Source organism: Pteropus medius, unplaced genomic scaffold, assembly GCF_902729225.1.
Source record: "Pteropus medius unplaced genomic scaffold, Ma_sr-lr_union100, whole genome shotgun sequence".
Taxonomy (NCBI): Eukaryota; Metazoa; Chordata; class Mammalia; order Chiroptera; family Pteropodidae; genus Pteropus; species Pteropus medius.
Genome location: NW_024347788.1, coordinates 9,845,774 through 9,869,927, shown reverse-complemented (window position 1 = coordinate 9,869,927; position 24,154 = coordinate 9,845,774). Strand labels below are relative to the sequence as shown.

Genomic DNA, 24,154 nt, shown 5'->3' with positions numbered 1-24,154 from the left:
GTGGAAAATATTTATGTCTTTGGAAAAATGGTTGTGATATAATTAAGAATGATACAGTGTATGATCTCACTGACCAAAAGAAACACTCCCAAAGAGGAAGGTTTTGTTTCAATTATTCAACCCAGTTTCAGAGGTTTATTTCCCCATCACACTGATCCACCACAAGTTCCTACAGAAAGTCATCTTGTAGACATGTACAGATATGTGGATCTGTCTGCGTAAGCACCTAAAACACTTTCTCTCCCTCAGTTCCAAAGATCTCAGAAATAAAGTTAATCCTGTTGAGTTTTGTGACGATCATTCTTCACCAAACATCATCCTTCAAAGGCCGACTATAAGCATCTTCTCTCCAAAAACGCATGCCTATTACAAATTTTCCTAAATCCATGATCACTCTACTTTCTTCTACACACGAGGTTTAATTCTTTAAAATATTTTTACCAACTGGTGATTCATGATGCTGAAGGCTTGCAGTGCAGGTCATGGTACCCATCGGAATAGTCGGGGCCAAGGCTGGCTGTTTCATCAGCTGCCGTGAGGTCAAATGAGGAAAGAGGAACATAGATACGCAACACAATAACGCCTGGGTTATTCCTGAAATGAAGAAGGGAGGACAGCTGTGCCTAGTCACCACCTGGCTCTGCAGGGGTGGGGGAGAGACAAGAGCAATGAAAGGGAGTAACGGCAGTTTTTGTGGGGTGTTTTAGTTTTGCAAAACACTAGCACGGAAGTATATACATTTGAACAATGCAGCGGTTGCTCATATAGTAGAGTGTGTGGTATATGACATACTAAATTCTGCTTCAGACTCTATTGCTCTTTTCTATATGGACAAATATTACCTAGCCACCCCTCCAAAGTACAAACTTCCTATAATAGATCCATTTTTATACTCTGTATTAGTCAAATTTCTGGTTACTTCCCACCGAACCCCTTTTTTCGCCCAGAAGTTCTGTTTCCAGCTGGTGATTAGCTTATTCCCAGAAGCTCCAGACGACATGACAAAGACAACTGCAGTTTTAATTTTGAGTTGCAGCTGCTTTTCACCGAACCCCCTTTTTCCGTCCACAAGCCCGACCGTTCCATCTGCGAGGCTGGCCCCGGGTGGGTAATCCAGGGGGCGCGCAGGATGCCTTTGCCAGTCCTTGTGGCTATTCGGACACGACGCTCCAAGTGAGGCTCGGAGCCCGATGATGAAAGGATGTGCCCTGGGTTTCTTCTACGCAAAAATGCAGGCGACTTGTACCTCTGTGCCTCGGTGTCCTGATGTGAAATGTGTACGAAATGAAATAATCAAAGTACTTGGGCACAGGACGCGTGGTGAGGATAAAACGAGGTGATGGTGCGTGAAAGCCCTAGAGTCACACATGGGATGTGCCCAGTTCCGTTCAGGTATTGAAGAAGAAAGGGGTGGGGAAGAAGAGAATGAAGACCCAGGAAGAGGAAGAGGGAGAAATTTTCCACTTGGTTAGATTTTAATCCCTCTAGATTCTCCAGGCTGATCCTCCAAAGCCTCGAGGACTTAGTTCCAGCTGTACCTCTGCCTGTGGGCACTTTCCAGAAATTCACTGAGCATATTCCAAGGACAACCTCAACTGCTTTCCAGCCAGTTCTTGGGCCACAGCGCAGAGGGATCTGATCCAGTCCCAACAGCAGGGGTGTGTGCATTGCAAGCTGGTTCTCGAGTGGGTGGGGCTCGAGACAGGGAAGTTCCCTGGATCCGGAAGCCCTGAACCTGATGGCCACGCCCCCTTTCCCACACCCCATGAAGAATCGTTGCCCTGCACCAGACATCAACCGAGTGTGCCTGGCGTCTGAGCCTCTAAAAGCTTTGAACTGCATGTTTATTGGTAATAAAATTAAAACAAGTACAATAGAAAAATGATCACGTGCTGGTGATGAGAACAAACACTGATGACATTGGTGAAACGTCTTTGGAAAAATCCATCAGTAGCTTTAAAATATTCCCTTTTTTGGTTTTACTCCATCGTCTCCGGTTCTTTCAAAAATTGATAATCTTAAAGATTTTTTAAGAGCTTTATGTAAAAGATGTTCGTCATGGGATACTAACAAACGTTTGAAAAATTTAGGTATAGAAATATGATAAATTTACTGGATGGCTTAGTCATTTTTAATTGTTTAAAATTTCCTTGTATTTTCCGTTTATATATTTTTAATGAGCGTGTACTGTTTATGATGTGTCTATATAATTCCTATATATTTTTGTTATGTGGTGTGTGTGTGTGTGCATGTGTTTAGGGATCTCAAAACAACCAATTACCCATTCATTCATTAACTCATTCACTTATTAAATATTTAGTGTGTACCTACTATGTGCCATGTTATATGCTGTTCTGAATATTCAATATTAAATAACATTTCTTACTTTCGAGGACCTTATGATCCAGTAAAACAGACAAATGCTGGACCATGGCATACACTATAAAAGGTAGGATCACTGGCATAAACATAAGATGATGATTCAGAGAGCACAGAAGAAAAGCGTCTGATCGATTGGAAGATCACAGTAGGTTTCCTGGAGTGAGGGCCCTCTAAGCATAGTGCTTGGTGTACAGCAGATGCTCAATAAATAGATCTGAGTGAATGGCATCCGAAGGGCAGTAGGAGAAATCCTTTTAAGCCAGAGGAACAGTGGGTGCTACGGGTCCAGAAGCAAGAATACAGAACATTTTTAGGTACAAGTTTTCCAATATGGCTGGAATTTGGAGTTGAAGATAGAAAAGTGACAAGACATCAGGCCAAAGGGATGAGGAGGGACAAGACTATGAAAACCGTGACTGTCACGCTAAGGAGTGTGACCTCAGTGCTGAGGAGAATGGGCAGTGAGGACAGCACCAAGCTGCCCCTGTGAGAAGGTACTGGACAGAATAACACCTGCATTGACAAGGGACGACCCCAGAGGTGTGGACAGAGTAGAGACTGTTTTAGTCATCTAGGAGGCCTGAACTCAGGAGCGTCACTACAGACGGAAAAAGGAAGAATGGAAGAGATAGTAAGAAGACAGAGTCCGCAGGGCTTGAGGTTTAACTGAATATGACATAATGTGGACAGAGAGGAATCCAGGCGTCTGGTAGCAAACGGAAGCCATATGGGATCTGCAGTATGGACCTTGCACCAATAGTTCCTAAAGCCTCAGGTAGGGGGCTCGGGTTCCCATGGCACGTGCTCCTGCCCACTTTACCTCCTACCTTTTCCCTCAAACCACACCTATGGCATTTTTGGGACTTCTCCACCGCCAGCTGACAAAGAGAAAACTCAGGCCTGATTTACTGTTGGTTCTGAAGAAAATTCAGGCATGAAAAATGGACTGCTACCATGTGACAGACCCAATCAGGAGTGTCGCTGGAAAAGAATTGGGGAAGAAGAGCCTCCTTCATGATCATGGACAGGGCGTGGATCCCCGACTGCCCTCAAATCTATCACACCTGTGCTGTGCTCAGCGCTTTGGGATGATGGCCCCCTAGATGTGGACTGTATTACTCCGCTTCCTTTATGCTTTGGTTTCCAATTGAGTGGAGCCAGTGAAACCCCGGCAGGACATCCGATGGGGAGAGAAACGGTATTTTTTCACGCCCTCCATTTCACTTCCGGGTCCCCGGCAATAGCTGCGCCCTCTAAGATGAGCTCCTGCCCAATGCTTCTCCTCCACTGGGCTCCGGCAACGCCATTTCCTGTCCTTGCCTCTCAAACCCCACAGGTGGCGATGGTTTCCCACCGTCGCTCGTCCCTAGGTGTATCAACAACCATCGCTGGTCTCCCCAGCTCTGCCCACGCCTCTGCAATTCCTTCCTCCAGGACAGTCTTTTCGTTGAAACCACCCAGGTAAATTCTGCTTCTTGATGGGACCTGGCCGGATACCACCCTTTCATGCTATCTGCTGTGGTTTTTAACACATTTTCCATCTCTTTGTCTTATGCTGTATTTGGAGAAATTTCTTTAGATCTAGTATCCAGTTTACTAATTCTCTCTTCAGCTACATGCCTGTTTTAATTTCAACAGTATGTTTTTAGTTTTAAAGATGATATTTTTAAAATGTCATTTTTAAAAATCGGATTATTTTTAAAACTGCCTGGCTATTTTTTATAGTCTTTTTTTCCCGTTTGGTTTATTCTTTCCGTTTTATTAATTTATATTTGCATTAGGGTCATACTTTTACCTTTTTCTGAAAATTATCCTCTAACAAGGCTAAGTACAGGGTGCCGCAGGAGCATAGGCTGGGAGGCTGGATCTCGCCAGGGGGCTAAGAAAATGCCCCTGGGAAAGATGTTATAGCTGAGAACTGAGGGGTGCCCAGCCATTTGTATCCAAATTACTGGACCCACCCCTATTGGTTGTTTGCCTGGAGAACCCTAACACACACCCTTTAAATCCATCCTCTACTGACATAAAAGAAATGAGTTCATGGTATACATAGGAGTCTGCATCTCAACCTTTTTCCTACTTAGCAACATATCATGGACATCCTTCCAGGTCAACAGGCTGAGATCTCATTCCTCTCAGGTGCCACACAGTAAACCATTGTATGGATGGACCACAGTTTAGTTAGGCAGAGGACATACAGACATAGAGGCTGCTTCCGGTTATTCGCTCTCGGTTACATTATTTGCATCAGGCTTTTAAGAAACAGATTCATACGCTGCCCTTGTCTTTTATTGCCAAATGCATTTACTTAGAATCTACCGAAAACTTACCCTAACGGATTTTGCCAGCTGCCACTTTAACAACAAATAGCCTGTATTTAAAGCCAAATGTGTCTGACAGGTGCCACGATCCGAGCGAAAGTTCTGTTTGCAGGGATCTGAGACACACCCGCAGCCAGCTGCTCTCCCTGCCCTTCCCGTGAAGCCAGGCACGTACGGGCATGTCATTTAATCTCTTAGGTAGGAGGCCCGAAACAAAAAGTCTCCCTCTTTTTCCCAATTATATATTTTTCCAATAAACCACTATGTTTGATCCAAATGCTAAGAAGACAGGCACCTAGAAAATACTTATAAGTTAAAAAATGAATGAACCATGTTTGCCTTTCACTCGCTGGTTATTTCATGCCGAGCAGAGGCGTCTCTGCCTGGTCCACGGTTCACGAGGACCCCAGCTCCCACCTCGAGCCAACGTGAAAGGCTGGAAGGAGGACGGGGGACTTCAGGGCACTGATGTCATCACACTGGTATTCTCGACCCAGCCCATGAAGCGAATTCACTGGCATCTGCTGAGCTGCGGAATATTTCACATAATGGGAGGTCACGCAGATGTCCAGGCGATTAGTAAGATGACCCCAACAGCTTCTCTGCGCAGAGAGAAGTGTCTGTGGCCACCGTCACCGTTGCCATTTCTACTCCAGCCTTCTGGAATCTTCGGAGCTGGTCTTTGTTTAAATGTTTCTACTTATCTGAAATAACCACAACTCATTTTTACAATTATATATTACTCCGGTTTATTAAATAATGAAATAAAGTTTATGCCACATATTCCAATGTTTAAAGAGCTCGAAGTATAAAGGCTTATGAAAATTCTATAGATTTTATATAATTAAACTATTTCAGTGCAAGAATAAATACGAAGAACAAGAGGCGTTTTTTACACCACAGATCAGCAACATTTAGCATCAATGATTACACAAATCCACCAGCAAACAAACAAACAAAAAATCCGTCTTTTTTCATAAAAGCTAAAAATCCTTTTGCCACATTTAAGCAATACCCAAGGGGACGGGGGACTTATAGCCACAGCCTTGAAAACGAGAGGACCAAATCTCCCAAGTCTTTCGGTTCCTTCTTGGTTCGAAGCTTCAGCAAGCAGGAAAAACGAGAGACCAGGATCCCATTCTGTAAAGTGTTTACATCTACACTGAAGAAATACTGTATTTTTGTCTCTACAACATGCTTAAGTTTTAGTGAGGTTTGAATTTCTTTTCATTCTGCATGAACATGTACATAATTTTAATCAATCGATGTAATGAATTTCGCATGACATTTACTCATAGACAGTATATGTACACTTAAAAAATAAAATGTTTTCTATATTAAAAAAATCAAGAGTGGTTCATAGAAAGTAATCTTTTAAACTCAAAGAACTCAAAGGTGGAGGCCTTTCTACAGAGAGCCCTGACCACGTCCACGGAATGTTTTGAAAGAAGGAAAAAATCCCTTTATAAGACGGGGTCCCTACCAGGAGTGAGGCCCGAATGAGCTTGGCTCTCCAGAGTCAGACCGAGAGCCAGCCAGGGCACTGGGACTTCCCGTTTGTCTTTAGGCATTTAACACCTACTGGCCACTCACCCCTCCTCTTTCTTCCTTCTCTTTGTAATGGGGGTCTGAGCTCTTACTTTTGGAAAAAAAAAAACAAAAACCTGTGTCCCTTCTATTGTGCTTCAAGGCAGGAAGCAGCCCAGGGGCTGGACAAGTTCCCAGCACATCCTGCAGAAGCCTCAGCCTGGAGGCCAGGCCTCCCAGCCACCCCCACTCCCTCCCACCCCCCACTCGTCAGTGTGTATCTGAGTTCTCCAAGGGAAGGACGGAAGGTACTCAAGCCCACATACTCCCATCCCTTTCCTGGGGCTGTCTTCTAGAAGTGTCAAGTTCCTGAGACTCACAGAGTCACTTTTATTTTGGAAAGAATAAGGTAAAGACAAGAAGGGAGAAGGAGAATGATTTCTCTTGTGCTGAGAAGATGTGGTACACCTCTTACCAGAGCCCAGATAAACAGGTGCAAGACTAAAGAAATCGCTTCTCAGATTTCATGCGAGTCTCTCCCATCCAAACTGATTAAGAAGTCCAAGACGGAATATTTTACCAAACGTGACTCGAACAAAAGTAAAAACTGGGAAATCTGGAAAAATCAACTCTGATACAGAGGTGACATTTTGCTACTGGATGCTGTGACACCTGACCCGACACAGCAGTCTCTTTCACAAAGGCCCCACTCAGAACTACAACGGGTGTCCCTGGAGCACGGACTTTGTCCATGTCCACAGACTGTCCATCCTGAGATGACAGCTGTGGGACAGCACCAGCAACACACCTGTCCTGCAAGTCAAGCAGTAGCAACTACTATTTTCTTCATTTGACCCTCAACGCTGTTAGATGTTATTATCCCCGTTGACAGACTGGGAAATAAACTTCGCTAAAAGTCAGAGAGCAAACTCCAACGTGACCTAAGACGGAACCCACAGTGCCTGAAAGCCTCCCACCCACACACACCCACGGTGTCACACCGCCGTGAGATTAGACTTAAAACTTTGTAACAACTCCTCACAAAGGTCAAGTGTTCAGAAGCTTAACGTCACTTATTGTAAGTGAAATACGCTGCCAGAATAGGAAATTACAAAGCAGTGCAATGTCCCAGGGACCCGTCACTGTTTATACCTGTGGCGGGAAAGTCCAGGTCTCCACATGTGGAATTTCTTCAGCTGACAAGCAGCAAAGGACCCCTGACGACGTGCGGGGACAGTAAACCGTCCTGGGGGGGCCTGCCCCTCCTGCCCCCGAGGAGAGCACTGTGCAGTCCTTGGCCTTGCAGTTGCTTCGGCAGGAGGCGTGCGGTCCACGTCCCCTCTGCTGTCAAAGGTCACCGACGCTCAGGACTCGAGCTTGCACAATGCGGGGTGTCCACACCAAGGCGCGGCAGCCCGAGCAGCCTCATCCCTGGGTCCCACCTCAGGAGCCGGGAGGAGCCGAGCGGTGAGCAGCAGCGAGGAGCCGCGTGACACAGGAAGCTTTACTGTTGGAACTTAGCACTTGCAGAGGGGGGGTGTTTCATGCAGCCTGGACTTGTCACAAATCCAACTTCTTCAACTGCTCGTATGTCACAAAGAACTACAGTCATCAGTTAAGGCTGACAAAGAAAATGTCATCTCCCCCCCAACGCATAAAAACAGACCCACAAAGAGACCCCTGGCTAACAAATACGTCCAGGCAGACCACACGCCGTGAGCATGATGGAGTCACAGGGGCTCCATCCTGACCATCCCGGAAGATCACCCCGCGCCCCTTCCCGAGGGCAGCCGGGGACAAGAGCACAGCTGAGATGCACAGCCCCTGGCAGCAGCTCTGGGACTGCCCTGCGCGCCTAGCGTTTGCAACATCACTGGACTGGGAGGACCACAGAACGGTACATTCCGTGTGACAGAGGAACACTGCAAGCCCTGGGGAGCTGTCCTCAAGGGTGTCCGCAGGGCAGGCTCCCACGGGAGGGAGGCGCTGGGAGGGAGGGAGGGAGACGAGAGGACGTTGAAACCGACCCCCCTACCTTGTAATTCTGCCCCTTCCCGGCTAATCAACCGCCACTTCTCACTACCCGCCACTTTGGCAGACGGGAAATAGCACTGCTTGGCCAAATAATTCTAGAGCTAATTACTGTTTCTCCTTAGGCCCTCTCTAAAACAAAGATTCTAGAACACTGCTGCCAAACCACACCCTTCCCAGGGTGGCTGGGGATAGAAAGTCAACCCTGCCTCTCTCTGAAATCATAACTACTCCCATCGTTTAGAGCAGAATGTAAAGGTTATTATTGCCACCACTACCTTTTAATGAGGTGTTACATCATTAAACCAAGATTCACAGTGCCTAGCCCAGACTTCGTACCTCCTGAAGAAGAAACTGAAGAGTTATTTCCTGACTCACGGGAACCTGCAAGAATAAAAACCTACTTCTAAATCATCTAATGACATGAGAGTTTATACAAAAAACATTCTTTTTAGCTATACCTTTTTTCGAATCCACTGCAACAGAAGAGGATACAATGATATTCCAGGGACCAAGTCTCAACCAATTCGGCCAAAATCCTTTGTAAAGAGCAAAAAACCCTTCATTCTTCCATGTCTGTTATAAAAGGGGGAAAAGTTAATTTCCGACTTTCCAATGATGTCAAATGCATTAATAATAGTATCTGGACGCAACTGATCTGTTTTTCCAAAAATAAAATCCTGTTCGGAAGGGGTGTCTAAGAAATCATTGCCCTCTGCCTCCTACCAACCACAGCGCAGGTGAAGACTAAGGCTCCACGCCAAACCACCCCACGCCCAAAGCGGACGAACAGCAGCCAGATGAATAAGAAAGGAGATCGATGGCAGCCAGAGTCCTTCGTCTGATCTCCTTGACATTCGGCCCTCACAGCTCAGAAGGAAAGCAGCGAAGCGGTGGCGGTAAAGATGTCATTCAGAGCCCCACTGCGTCACGCTGTTGGATGGATAAAAATAAGCACCTTTGCTTCGTTAAAGCAACACCTCAAGTCTGGGATGTGCCAGCAGCGTGCTGGAAAATGGAAACCACGAAAGTGGTCCCTGATCTCTAGCTGCTGAGAATCCTGATCTCTGGCTGCTGACAATCTAGTGGGGGGGACAGTCACAAACTTCTGTCCGCTCGTGAACAGCAGGGCCGGTGACTTACACCAAGAATCTCCAAAAGACTGATGTGATGTCTGGACGAAGGACATTCGGTCCAGTGTGACTCAACTGGAAGGGAGGAGACACAGCGCTGCTACGTCGCAGGGACCAGGGCTGTTTGCTCGCCCTTCCCAGCAGAGCAAAGGCATAAAGAAGATGAGTTTTCGTTTCTGAAAACTCATCTCGATTCTGTATTTATAGAAACGAGCCCCCGGGTGGCAAAAGCTGTGCACCATCGCAGGGCTGTAGAGCGTCACTCACCTTACTTATAATAGTTACTTCTTAGTTTTAATAAGTAATATATAATACATAAATATATATATAGAGAGAGGGCAGTTTCACTGACTGAAGCAACCCACAGAATGCTGAAGATTAAGTAAAACAAACTTGCTTACTTCACAAGAATGTCCCTCGTTACTATGAATTATTCTAACAAGGCTAAGCGCATCATTCCAGGCACTATGCCGTTTGTAGAAATTTCTCAATTATTTCCACAATAACCCTATGATGTAGGTGCTATGACTGTCTCATTCCGCTTATGAGGAAACTGAAGTCTACAGTCTGTACCTTGACCAAAGTCACACAATTACAAGGGACAGATCCACAGGTCTGTCTTGCTCTAAATCCAGCGTTTTGAAATCATGATGAGAATCTCGTGAAGGGGCAACATGGAAGCTTATGAGCTATGCGAGGGATTCGCGACCCTGTGCAGATGGTGGTTCGTTCTCACCTGTAACAAGCAATCCAGGGTCCCCGTGTAGCCAGCGCACCCACCATGGCGAAGGACTCTCTGATTCATCATACGTGTCCTCACGACGTCGACGGGGTTGGAGGCCAGGGCTCCCGCCAGACCGCAGGTGAAGCTGGCACTGTGAAGAAGATACCGCTGGAGAAACGCCAACCTCACTGCCACCGCGGGGGGGCAGGAAACGGCCTCCTCCCGAACTGCACGATAACACGTGACAAGACGGAACACGTCGGAACCGAGGTCCACATCCCACGGCTGCACAGACCTCTTAAACACCTGCGCGATTGCAGCGCCTTATAAATTCCAGCCTCGGCGGGGACTACCTTGGAGGTTCTGGGACGCTAAGGAATCAGAGAAACACGGAGGAGCGGCCTCTGAGCCTGAGCGACCGCATCTGTTCGCCTGCGAGCAGATCTCGGAGTAATTTCAGCCACATCGTGATCGTATTTTCGTCAGGATCAGAGAAGAGGCTTTCCTCTCTGCGGTGCGTGCTCACCAGGGTCTCAGGTTCCACGAAGCCTCCGGTCCCACGAGACGGGCCGCAGACCACACCTGGGATCGGCTACCTCGGAGCAGCGCTAACGCTCTGGGCCAGATCGTCCTGTGCGTGGAGGCCTGTCCCATGCATGGTAAGGTGCGTCCCAGCTCCCGGGCCCCGACCCGGGAGATGCCAACAGCGCACCGCCCTGGTCAGAAAGGGAATCGTCTCCAGAAATCTCCAAGGATCCCAGAGGGGCAAAAACACTCTCAGTGGATTAAACTATGATACATCCGCACTGATCTACAGCTATTAAAAATAAATATCGTCTGTGTGTGTGTGTGTGTGTGTATAATCGAATTTTAAAAAGCAAGAAAGACAAATACTGCATGGTATCACACAGGGAATCTAAAAAACCACAAGCTTGTCAAACTCATAGAAACAAAAACTCATAGAAAAATGGCTGCCAGGGGCTGGGGGTGGGTGAGATCAGGAGGCTGGTAAAGGGTACGCTCTTCAATGTGAGAGGGATAAGGTCTGACAATCTGACGTATATAACATGTCACTGTGGTTGGGGACATCGCACTGAATTACCGAAATCTGCTGAGAGCGGAACCTAAATGTTTTCTCACACACATACACACACACACACACACACACAGAGTAAGAATGTGAGGTGACAGATGTGTTAATTAACTTGATGGGGGTCCTTTCGAAACATATATGTATATCAAATCATCATGTTGTACACTTTAAACATCTTTCAATTTTACTTGTCAATTATACCTCAGTAATGCAGAAACAATGAAAAGAATCAAAATAAAAAGCAAGTGGGGAATACGAAGCATGATCCTGTCTGCGCAATAAACGACATGTAACATACTTTCCCAGACTTATTTGCACATGCATAGAAAACACCTGGAAGGTGCTTATCAAACAGGTGACAACGATTTAAGGGATAAGGACTCTTACTTTGTCCCGGTTTACATCTGCACTGCAACTTTTCAAATATGAGAATATAACGTTTTTATAACAAGCTTTAAAATTCCTATAAATTTGTAGCAAATTTCCACCCTGAACTCATGTCTACCCAAAATATTAATTTTAAAAGCCATCAACATACAGGAAGTGAGTGTACACAGTGTCTCCCATCAGGCCCGAGAGAATCAGATGCTTCTTGGTGAGGTCATAGGCCGGCAGCTCCACGCCGACGACAATCGCGGCCCTCTGAGCAGTAAGGGACACGCCCTGGGTAAAAATATTAGTAATAAACATTCAGATCTCTCTCCAAAGAACAAGCCTTGCAAATGTGCAGAGGTCCTACCTCACGAACCATGGCCAGTTTCCACGTTCCTACTGGGAGGTGGAAATTCAGGGTGACAAAGCAGAAAAGACCAGCGTGTAAGAAGTCAGACGCTCCAAAGTCTAATTCTGATTCTGTCACCAAGGGTGCGACCTTGGCCACACCCTGGCCAGAACGAGTCCCCTCTCAGAGCCTCCAGTTCCCTCATCCACACAGAGAGGATGGCGCCAGACGACCCGTAGGGTCTGTCCTGTGAACCGACGAGTCACTAGAATAATAAACAGCCCTCCATACCAGTGTCTGACTGTAACAATCTTGACTTGAGTCATGAAACCATATCCATGTTTAACCTTCATAGAACTTTTTTTTTAAATTAATTAATTAATTAATTAATTTTTAGGTGAGGCAACCCTTGGTTGACCTCACAGATTGCAAGGACTTTGTCAGCTTACAATCCCTTATTTTTTTATTTTTTATGCCTTCAGCACCTGGTCTTCCTAGGTGGTCTCCCATCCAAGTACTAACCAGGCCCGACCCTGCTTAGCTTCCGAGATCAGACGGGATCGGGCTTGTCCGGGGTGGCACGGCCGTAGACAGAACTTCTTATGTGTGAATTATTCAAAACGGACGTTCGGATCACGACACATTCCTTATATTTCCATTTTACAGGTGAGGAAATTAAGGAAGACGATACCTTCGAGGGCCAATGTCATTCTCCTTCCCTCCCCCCATTGTACCATTCGGATGAAATACAGTGATGGAAACGGGGAAAACAAACTCAAAGCAGGGCAGCGGGCCCCATCGTGCTCACCTTCCACAGCCCTCTCGCCCCCTCCTGCTGGTAAATGTTCACAAAGTTGCCTATCATCCCTCCAGGAACCGTGTTGCTCTGGGCCTGCATCCGTATCTAGAGGTCATTTTAAAGACGAGCGTGAGAAGGAGACCAGCACATTTCTCCCCAAATGCAGATCCCTGAAAATTGTCCCGTCTGTTCTTTAATCGCCATTTGAAAAAGCTATAACATAACTATTACTATGACGCTAGTTTAAAATACCCTCCATAGACTAAGAATGCGTAAGCACTGGTTCTTAGGCACTTTGGATTTAACGAAAAGCATCTAGCAGACTCTGGAAAGTCCTGTATCTAGCGGCTCTTTGCAAGGGTCGAAATGAAATGAATTTTTTTTTTTAAATAGTCTTTTGAAAAGGAAAGAAAATGGCCTATTCCCCTACGGGCTGCTGAGCAGGAAAGAGACTATGACGAGAACCCCGAAGATGACGATGAGCGCCTCTCATGCACCCGGCGGCACCAAGCACGGACCAGCGTGTTCCTTTCACCCCTTACTCCAAGACACTGTTAGTTCCGACCAGCTGAGCCAAAAGGTGTGCGGGCGAGTGGGCCACGGGACAGCCCAGGACGCCCGCCACACTGTTACACTTGAACTCACAGATGAACTTCACGACAGCCATGGAATTCACATGACCGACATTCCAGCATAAAAATAAACGTTTGATGTAGCTCTCTGCATTTTTAAGAATGAAAAAAGTCTCACTAAAAAATTGGTACCTTATTTTGGTTCAGGGGGCAAATATATTACCTGTAACTTCTTAAAGAGAACTGTTATTGCCGCCCTAACATGGGAAAATAAACCAAAATACAGGAACTGCCTTTCTGTAGCCTTGAGATATGTTTTAGAGATTCATCGTATGGATAAGCAATCTTACCCCAATATAGGGTAAAATTATGGCTACAGGGCCTTCACGCACGTGGTACCTTCATGTGCATGACTGCAGTGAACTCGACAGGCTGCTGCGTAAAATTCTGACGCTGGTCAGAATCTCCTATTAGACCGAAGGCTGAGGGGCAAGGTCCTTGTCCTACTCATTTTTGGATTCTAAATGCCAAAAGAACATCGACTAGTGCAAGGTAGAAACACAGTGAATTCTGGTTATATAACAGGGGACAAAAAAAAAAAAAAAAGAAAGGAAAATGTGAGAGGATTCGAAAGTAACTCACACCTAATTTTTCTTTTATTTAGTTCATTGATTCCCCTGCCTTATTCCGAAAGGGATTTAAGAAGGCTGTATTCCTGGTATTGTCAACAAGGTCCCCTAACCTGTCACGTCTAACTGTGGAAAGTAAATATTTCCATTTGTATTTCCTGAAATTGAATCAATGGATGACATATGCATTCAGAAATGGTCATCGACAAGCAGACTTCTGTAAAATCTGAAGCCCGCCTGTTTTTAATGAACCAATAAAACAAGGGAGTGTTCAATGAAAAATATAATTCAAATGCATCCAAGCCTAAATTGTTTTTTTCTGCTTAATCACCCAAAACCTCATCTCTAAAATGAGCTCTCCTTTTGAGATCATCTGTATCAGTGGCAAATGTATCCACTGGATATTTATGCTAGAGTCCTCATGGCATTTAAATTATAAACAGATTCACACACACCGAGTATGTGATATCTGCAGATTTTCATCATCTGCACATTGTTCTCAATAAGAAAACTTGGGGTGTGCCTAAAAGATACAGGGAACACTGCTTACTTTCAAAACGTCAGTTGGATTGGCGATGGCCGATGATATGACCCCAGAGAGGATTCCGCAGACCACATTTATCAGAAGGGTCTCATCTGTAAAGAGACATATTATTCGGTTTTCCATATACCAGAGCTCCTCGGGGAACTCAAGTACAGGTATAACTCATTTACCTACATTTTCCTCTAGAGAGAATGGAGAAATGTATGCGTCATGAATGAAACAATTTTAAAGAATTAGGAATGTTGCTGCCTAAAGGGATTCTGCTTCACAAAACTTCTTGCCATCTAAAAAGGAATGGGAATCGTCACACAAAGTAGTACCCATGTGCCACCCTGTATGTAAATGCTGGCCCTGCAGTGACTGACATGAGGTGGGTCTGGGGAAGGATGAAACGTCTACTGTGAGGCTAAAGCGGGGATGAAGTTTCCAAGCTCATCGGACATATTTAATCTGAAGCATCTCAGCTCCTGTTCATGGTGCTCATACAACAGTTGGCTGGTGCTCGTCCCATTGTAAAAAAAGATCAAGTTCTATGGGTTGAAGCGAAGTCGCAGAGTCGACCAGCGAAACGGCATGAGAACTCGGTTCTTAACCCTGAGACAGGTATTCGCCGCTTTCCTGAAATATCGGTGGTGATTCCTCTGACTTTAGAAAACTTTAAGTTGGCTGAACTGTAACGACACATCCTCTAGTCTAGGCATTTTAGAGATGAGGATGACTAATTAAAATGTTTGCTCCTTTTAACTGTTACTCCCCCAAATTCAGTTGATAACTGACCTGCTTTCAGCAGAATTAAAGTAAACTTTACACCCAGAGCTCTTGGCAGCAGCGGTAAAGTCACGAAGAACTTTAAGAAACCCTGACGCAGAGCCACTTGAATAAGAAAATGAACGACCCGCTTCCTGTCCCCAAGCGGAGAAGGGCTCCCTGCTCACCTTCCGGGCACCCCACGAACGCCCGCTTCAGGCTCTGGTAAGTGCCGATCTTGATGGTGCCGTAGGAAGCCTGGCGAAGGGTCGCAGGCGCGATCCTGTCGGAGCCACGCACGAGGGACAGAAAGTCCAAAATCACTTAAAATCCGCCGGGAGACCCACGCCAAGAGTTACAGCCACACGTTCGCCTCCCAAAATCGAACTACACCGAAATGGATTTCTTCAAATTGAAAATCCAACAAAAATGGAGCGTTTCAAAATATATGTAGGTGTAACACAGAAAGGATGTAAACGCTTGAGCAAATGATCAGCTCGCACGTGAACGCTCAGCCCCCTACATTTATTCTCAGTGAACGCCCAGGAGAACGGGTGGGTGGTTCTACTTGTCCACTCGCGGGACAAGGGATCGACTTTCCTCCCTCAGCACCAGCGGCCCGGTGAGATCGGGCCTCCGGAAGCTTCTACCGCTCCTGCACTGCTCTCTGGAGCTCACCTCTCCCTCCCTGGGGCCCGTCCAGTCACCTCCTCTCCCTCCCTCCACCCTTCCTGACCCCAGACCCACGCAGTGGCATTTACACATCCCCACTCTCTTTCCGTACCTCGTACTTTCTTCTCGAATTGCAAGCTGGCTCCCTCCACCCTCTCCATCAAAACAGGTGGCCAACTGACATCTCTGTTGCTAAACCAAATGATGCTTTTCGACTAGCAGCTTACACAACACCGTGCAGTATCTGCCACCGTCCACTGCGCCACCTGCAGCTGCCTCCTCCCCGAGCTGCCGTCCCACGCCCTCTCCCTTCTCTGTCCTCTGCGGCACCCCGCCTCTGCCGCTGTCCCAGGGGCTCCCCAGAACGCCGTCCTACGCTTTCTTCTCTCCCTGCTCCACACACTGCCTGGGTGCGCGCGTCTGCGCCCGGGGCTTTAACTGCTGTCTAAAGACCGATGACTCCTAAATTCACGTTTCCAACACGGACCCGAAGATACCTTCCCAGACACTTCCTAGATTTCTCAATTCGCAAGTCCTGCCCCCGCTCCCCGGTCTGGCGACCCACACTGAACTGGTTATCGGCCCCGTCCTCACGATCACCTCCCCTCCTGCCTCCTAGGCCAGGGCATGGAGGCCCCATCTACACACTGGCCGAAACCAGAAGTCGACACATCAGCTGTGTCTCCTCCTTCCATACAACCCGCCTCATACACTAGGTCAAGTAACGGGTCAGTCTGGCCCTGAGTAGCCTTCTAGACCCAGACCGTCCTTTCTCTCCACCCAAGGCAACGCCTCAGGCCAGACCCTCGCCATGTCTGCTTCCTGCGAGAGGGCCTGATTCCAGCCTTACGAGTCTCTAATTCTCTCTCTCCCCAGCAAGTCAGTCCCTCTACTCAAAACCCTTTGGTGGCTCTTGTCTGCCACAGGCTGGCACTCTCACAGGCACAGAAAGGGGCTGTCGTGAGCACAGCAGGCTGAGGCTTCGGTAAGTCAGAGAAGCATCCCTAACTCAGTCATGATCGTCGTTAAGTGAATGAATGTGGGAAGATGGAAACCCAGGATTTTATGTGCAATTTCTCATATTTAAGGTATTGGCTCAATTGAAAAACAAAATCCTTCGGGGACTGGAGGGGGGAAGGGCCGTGAGGCGCCAGTTTGGGGTCTGGACAAAATCGAGGTGCTTCGCATGACCTGCGGCTGTCCACGTCCTAACCCGGTTCCCACTGCAGCTCCACCTCTTGCTAGCCGCCATCTCCCACGCTGTACCCACGCTGACTTACTCGGTTTCTAGAATGCTCCATGCTCTCTTGCACATACTAGGGTTCTGTACAAACACAGTTCCTCTCTCACTTCACCTGGCTAACTCTTCTTGATCTTTCAAGGTCAGAGCCGGTGTCTCCTGGATCGAGCAGCCCTCCTGGAACCCCCCGCCCCATCCCCCAGCCTGGGACTGATGCCTCCGCTGAGAGCCCCGTGTCCTCGTCACTCATCAGCAGCCCCCAGCACACAGCGGTCCCTTCGGTACAGTGCGCTGCTGCTGGGCCCGGCTGTCCTAGATCCTTCTCGCCTTTCCCTGTTCCGCTCTGTGCCTTGCGAGGCGGGGTTTATGGACCAAATCAGCCATTCCCCCTGCCGGCTGACTTTCAGGTGGATTCCGCCAGTAGAGCCAGTAGAAGATGGGAGGGAGGGAGGAGGGAAGCAGCAGAGGGAGGGAGGGGAAGCAGCAGAGGGAGCTCCTCCTGCACTACTGAAGCATCCTTCCCTCCTTCCCTCCTTCCCTCCATGGCCACTGCTGGCTCCTTCCAGGCCAAGCTGAGGCTCTGCTAAATTATTCCTGTCCTTGGGTTGGTAACAATTTCTCGCTCTGCTGGTTTCTAAATATCTCAATATCCTTCGTTTGTTCCCTTAACCCTTAAGTAGCCCTTCATTAATCTCTCTTCACTCAAACCACCCAAATGAACTGTGTCCTGCAGGGCCTCTGACTGACACAGGCAGGGCCCTGTCTCACTCACGTTCCCATCCAGTGCCTACAGCACACTGCTCGTTAACTGTTGTATTAAAGAAACTGGTTCACTGCAACTCTTAGCCGGAGAGAACACTACGCCGTTTTCATTATGGCAGAAACCTTGGTAATTCAGAACGGCCAGGGGAAGGGCTATTTTCAAACTGAAAAACTAAATTACAGGATGTTTTTAAAACCAAATGTAATTTTGCATTATTATCTGTATTTGAATATTAAAAAAACGGTTTCACTACAATATTCGCTACATAAAATGCACATACAGAAAATAAAGTTGACATTAAAAATGAAAAATCCACCATGTTACTTGCTCTTTTCAAATACACGTGAAACTTTCGCTTTTTTCCTATGAACTCTCAGTCTGCAGTCTACTGGTCTGAAAGGTCAGCAGCGGGAGGCAAGGGTCACTCACCCAGAATACAAAGCTTTCAGGCCTTCTTCTCTGCCTATTCTCACCAACGCATGGAACATTCCCCGGTACCTAATTTCTTTAAAGTTTGCATCGTTCGTCTGGCCTTGAATCTGGAGCCGTGTCTTCGTCAAATCAATTGGAAATGTGCCTTAAAATTTTAAAGAAAAATATTTCACTCAATGAAAAGAAATTCCACTAAACAAAGTCTACACAGCGACATGTTACTGATGAGACATTTAGACCACAATGTAAACTAAGAAACAAAAAGTGTCAGATACATTGCAATCTTTTTTCTATTTACAAAAATTAGGAACCAAATATTTTTTTTTTAAAAAGCATAAGTATATTTTCCTTTCTTTATATTCTTACTTATGTTCCCTCTTATTCTACATAGGATTTGAGAAAACTGCATGGCTGTAGAAAGTAGATATCAATGGAATGACTGACAACCAGAAAGTACATTTTAAAATAAGTTATTTTTTTACATCTGTGAAGGCTAAAATTGGGTTCGACATGAATGAAGACAGATAAGTTTCTAAGGATTTTCTCACTTTGTCCTATAGTCTGAAGTAAATCTGTTAATGTAGGTAAAATGTTTAATACAGAGCCTAACAGTCCACCCAAATGTATCAAACTCACACTCGGCAAGCATGACCTGCTGTGTCTGTGGGAGAGCCCACCCACACAGGGAAACGGGGTGGGTGGTTGACGCACCGCAAGCCTGGGCCTCACTGGCTCCTCGGGTTGGCCTGTCTCAGGCCAGCAGTGACTGAGCCCTGGCAGCGAATGAAATGTCCGGCCCAGCACCTGGCACTTGGCAGCTGCTCTGTTCAATCAATATTTGTTGAATGAATGATTCCGGGTCATAAAGGAATAAACAGGATCTGACGTGGACTTCAACAGGTGAGGAAGTCACAAGATGTGCATCAAGTGCGTATCAGAAAGTGACTACATAATGCCAGCCCATCGAATCGGGCTCGGGGAAGACCTTGGAACATCTCGAACTTCTTTACAGCCAAATGCACTCACCGAGGGGGCAAACTGAAGAAATGAGCAAGGCCGACTGGGACTGGCGTCATCCCAAACCGATCCACCGAACTTCTGTTTGGTCAACAGGTTCGACTTTCTCCCCATTAAACTCTGAACCCTAACTGCCAATAAGTAGCCAAAATGACTGTCCTAAAAGTGTAACAAAAGGAGGAGGAAAATCTGAATTCTGAGATTACTGTTTCATAATCTCACACTCTGTGCTGAAACTGCGTTCACATCAAACAGCAAACCGTGACCTTGGGTCTTACCGGCCGTCACATGCGGCGGGTACCTTGGCCCGACCCCTGCCCGCGCTGCTTACCGCACTCGGCCGTGATGGAGGCCAGCCCCCCGTACACGAAGGGCTTCCAGTTGACGGCCGACATTCTCATCCCTGTCCCCTCTCCTGCTTCACAGAAACATGGCCTCCGACAGGCTTTTTCCTGGACACAAGAGTCAGACGTTTCAAAGTTGGAATTTCTCACATAGGCATTTCTTCTTGAAATCTGCATTTCCTTTGGAAAACGCTCATCAGACACTATCACCGAAACCCCCAGCAACAATTCCCAACGAGTCGGGGACGCCAGTCTTGCCGTAACAGAGAAGCATCCCTATCTACTGAGGCCCGAGTCAGCAACTACTAGTCTCACTTTAGCAGGTGCCTAATTCTCATTAGACCTTAAGCGACCCAACACGCCGATGCCTGGACATGCGTGTGCGAATTCAGTGCACTACAATAGAGGCGATTATCCAGGTAGTCTATTTTATCTCAAATCTCTTCTCCAACCTTTGCTGTTTGTCACCGTCTTAGTGGGTCCCTTCCGGGAGGGACTGAAATCCTCAGGTGCAATGGAGTGAAAGAACGCTGCCACCCAATGTCACACGGTGAACCGACAATTACTTAAAACTGCTGACGTGTACTGCTAGCTTACACTCTGTAAATAAATGGTAGTTCTCGCCTCTTACCCACGTGAGCAGCTGGGAGCTCGGGGTCAAGGAAAGAGGCAAACTTCCTGTTAACCTCTAGGGTTTTTTCCTTCGTCAATATTGTCGACATCATCGTTAGCGTCATCATCATCATCAGACAGTGCACATAAGAATCTTTTGTTTCCAGAGTATTTTTACTTAGGTGAAATTCACATACTACAAAATAAACCATTTGGGCAAAAACTTACCGTGTCACCTACTAAGTGGCACTTACTATGTTGTGCAAACACCACCTTTATCTAGTTGCAAAACATTCCATCGCCCACAAGAACACTGTTAAGCGGTTGCTCCCCATCACCCCCCGCCTTGCCCCGGCTCCCTCGGCTGTGACACCACCAGTGCGTCAAGCGTCCACGAGGAACACAGGCCTCCAGATAGTTGTCCCTAACCTGGCTGTGGGGCTTCTTAAGCACCTGGACACCAGGGCCCTTCGACAGAAGGGGGACCTCAGGGAACCCTTAGCAACTGTGTCGTTACGGAAAATCAGTGAGTTAAGTAGATGATGGCCAGGTCACACCTTGGAACTCTTATCACCTAACTCGTTTTAAGTAGTTAATTTTCTTTTCTTTCTTTTTTTGACGTCTACAGCACCTGGTCTTCCTAGGTGGTCTCTCACCCAGGTACTAACCAGGCCTGACCCTGCTTAGCTTCCGAGATCAGACGAGATCGGGAGTGTTCAGGATGGCATGGCCGCAGACATAGTTCCTTTTCAAAGATGACAATACCGTTCGTTGTTTTAGTGGTTTTTTCCCTACAGTGAATATATATGTGTCTATGTATACACATGAAGACACACACACAAACTTATGCAAAAGATATCCTCCAAACGGCAGCAAAAATGTATGGGAAATGGGATTATACTAATCTCTAAAAACAAAACGTTTTTTGAAGACTGTACTGTCACATGACCTCATGCCATCTCACTGATTAACTTCCTGGTTTCCTGCCATTGTTTTATTTATTTATTTATTTATTTGCTAGGTTAGTTCTAGTGAGAGTTGCCTTTTTCTTCTGTTTGGTGTTGACATTAAGTTTTTCGTTACATTAAAACTCAAAGGTTCTGGGTTGCATTCACCTGTAAATACTCGACTAGAGCCCGAGTTTGTCGTGGAATTGCCTCCCGCATGCTCGAAGTCACGTGGGACAGAGCACACACGCACAGTTCCCACTCAGATGTCCTGCCACAATAAATGATCTTCACAAACGAGTGTCCACTCCCGCATCCTTGGTTAAACTATCATAAAATAGCTTCTATTCAATTACAGTTTTTAAAAATTAGCTAGGAAGGCGGTAAAAAAGCGTTCGGATTCTTCTCCTTTCCTTTGGGAACGCCGAGAGTCGATCCCTGAGCAGGTAAGAACTACTGCGCTCTCCAGCTCAATGTTTACTGAATCAAAGAACAGCCCGGCTTAAACAACAACCAGAGAAGCATGTGTAGTTAGTTGGTCAAACATCCAAACAAGAAGAGGTTCTAGCAAAGACTGGAATTTCCGGTAAGCCATCCTGACCACAGCCAGCTGGGACAAGGTTTCTTTCGGCTTATCTTTGGCTGAAATCTGCTCGGCACACTAAACTTTTTGTTTCTGAGCTCTCCTTGGAGGGTTCTGCCTCAGACACAGCGCTGCTGAAGTGCGGAGACTGACGGGCCAACAGTCAGGGGGACTGATGCGTCCTCAGCAATCACGACTGTCCTGGCTGCGTCTCAGCCCGAGAGCCAGGGAAGAGATTACGACTTGGCAAAAATTCCAGCGTCAGGTGTAGCCACGGTCGGATCACTTCCCTCTCTGAACTTCTCCTGAGGTGAACCCTCAACCAGACTAAAACCCAGTGACCACTTCCTTGGGCTGCCTTCGGACCAGAATGTTACTAACAGCTGTCATTATTGAATACGTTATGTTTTCCGCTTAAAGGACTTTATTTAATCCTTACAACACTATGAACAGGTACATTACCCACATTTCACAATTGAAGAAATACAGCCTGAGAGGAAAAGTGACTTTCCCTAGTCACACAACTACAAAGTACTCAAACTAGGGTCTCCACGAAGGAATGTATGCGTTCTCCCACGTACTTCAAAGCCAAATGCTGGTTTTCAAAGACTGCGAAAAATCATCCGTCGGTGGGAGGGTAGGGAATTCTGAACATGCAGAATAAATGTGAGATTTTTCTGCAGGATAAATACAAAACTCTATTTTTTAAAGCGTTTACTGAGTGGAAACGTCTATACAATTTAAGAATCCCGAAGGATTCTCCCTACACTTGGGAAATGTGCTCAGAATGACACTGTCCCTTAACCTTTCCCCTTTCCTTATTTGTACAGCTGCAGAGAGAGGTAATTCAATACAGTAATTGCTACTGGAACTTCTGAAAGCTTTCCAAGTTTTTCTCACATAATTAGTTCTGGGTAAATTTTTCACTTTTACTGGTGTTCCCGTTTCGGTGTGCAGTCTTAAACTGTAATCACAGTCTAGATACTTCTGCGCGCTCACATACCTTTGCTCCCCCCAGTACTGCCTTTCAGGGACTTTTCCATTGTGAGATTTAAAAGGAATCTTGGAAATCATCTCATGTCGCACAAATTTACTGAGCCCAGGGTCACAACACTTGGCAGCCGCAAAGCCAAGACCAAAATTCATGCCTTTCGACCCTTCTCACTGCATGGGGATGAATCGAGGCTCTGCAGGCGGTCCCGACATTGTTTTGCTGTTCTTTGGGCGGAGACGATAATGCTCATCGTTGCAACACCTTTTCATGAAATTACTTACTCCGAGAAAGGTGCTAAAATCCCGAGCTACATGAACTTCCCGAGCAAAATGAATTCAGCCCGTCCTCGCGAACGGGCGCCAACCTGGCGAGTGCCGGGGGCCATTCGAAGCTCAGCGGGCCGGGCGGCCGGAGGGGTGCGGAGGCCGGCGGAGCACCGGCCTCGCTCGGACCTCGGCGACGCTGGGGCAGGAGCCGCCGGCGGCGCCGAGTGATGCCGGCCGCACGCAGCCCGAGCGGCGGGCCCAGGCCCCGCACCCCGCGCCCCGCGAGCCGGGCCCGGCCGGAGCACCGCGGGGCAGAGGCAGCCCGAGCGCGCCCCGCCCGCCGCAGCCGCAGCCCGAGCCCCCGGCGCCCCCGGCGCCGCGGGGAGGGAAGGATGGACCGGCCGGAAGGGGGCCGACCCGAAGAAGGCGCCGCGCCGCTAGCGCGCCACGGCCCTGCGCGCAGGAACTTACGCGGCGTCGGCGGCGGCGGCGGTGGCGGCCCCGCACCAGCACCCGCACCTCCCCGGGCCCTACCCGGGTGCCGGGAGCCCGCAGCTGCGCGGAAGCCGGAGGGAAGGCGGCGGGCGGCGCGGGTGGCCCCGAGGCCCGCGCGGCCCCGCCCAGGCCCCGCCCAGGCCCCGCCCACCGCCTCGACTCCCATTGGCCGCTCCCGACCCGGCCCCGCCCATGGCGCCGGCTGCGAGCGAGCGGGCGGCTGGGGCGTGGGGTGTGGGACCCTTCGGAGGGCTCCCTGCCCCCAGCGGTGGGAGGCGCGTGGGCCTCCTTCGCCTGCTAAGGCTTCTGCGCTCAGTGCCCGGGAAAGAGAAACTTAGAAAGTGCTGAGAGCCACCAAAAAGGAATCTTCGCAGGGTGCTGATTCTTTGTCCACTGAACCTCCACTGTCAGAACTTGCACTGTTTTTAAAATTTATTTTTACTTTTCGATTACAGTTGATATTCAATGTTATGTTTCCAGTGTATAGCATAGTGGTTAGACATTTATAACTTCTGACGTGACACCCCTGATAAGTCTAGTACCCACCCGGCACTACACATGGTTAT

The 24,154-nt window shown here is 47.6% G+C and overlaps 1 protein-coding gene and 2 pseudogenes across 3 annotated transcripts; all 3 read right to left on the bottom strand.

Moving 5' to 3' along the window:
- Positions 1-5,426: 5,426 nt before the first annotated feature.
- SLC25A30 (solute carrier family 25 member 30) lies at positions 5,427-23,583 on the bottom strand. Of its 3 annotated transcripts, none has more exons than XM_039877251.1 (10): positions 23,565-23,583; positions 19,679-19,799; positions 18,328-18,475; positions 15,412-15,506; positions 14,483-14,568; positions 12,741-12,836; positions 11,750-11,874; positions 10,131-10,269; positions 8,757-8,837; positions 5,427-7,832 (listed from the first exon to the last, which is right to left on the bottom strand). In XM_039877251.1, the coding sequence occupies exons 2-10, from the start codon at positions 19,746-19,748 to the stop codon at positions 7,791-7,793; spliced, it is 882 nt and encodes a 293-aa protein (XP_039733185.1). In that variant the 5' UTR covers positions 19,749-19,799; positions 23,565-23,583; the 3' UTR covers positions 5,427-7,790. The 3 variants fall into 3 exon arrangements, with proteins under 3 accessions (XP_039733185.1, XP_039733183.1, XP_039733182.1); XM_039877249.1 differs by lacking the exon at positions 23,565-23,583 and adding an exon at positions 23,109-23,353; XM_039877248.1 differs by lacking the exon at positions 23,565-23,583 and adding an exon at positions 9,405-9,469.
- Positions 12,406-12,524, bottom strand: LOC120614530 (uncharacterized; annotated as a pseudogene).
- On the bottom strand, positions 20,923-21,041 carry LOC120614552 (uncharacterized; annotated as a pseudogene).
- Positions 23,584-24,154: the final 571 nt, after the last annotated feature.

Excerpts from the sequence above, each read along its gene's own strand:
- SLC25A30 (XM_039877251.1), bottom strand. The coding sequence starts at position 19,748 with ATGAGAATGTCGGCCGTCAACTGGAAGCCCTTCGTGTACGGGGGGCTG. Across the intron at positions 11,875-12,740 it reads GGGCGAGAGGGCTGTGGAAG|GGCGTGTCCCTTACTGCTCA; the intron begins GTGAGCACGATG and ends ATTTTTACCCAG. Across the intron at positions 7,833-8,756 it reads TTGGTCCCTGGAATATCATT|TTCTTTGTGACATACGAGCA; the intron begins GTATCCTCTTCT and ends TGATGACTGTAG.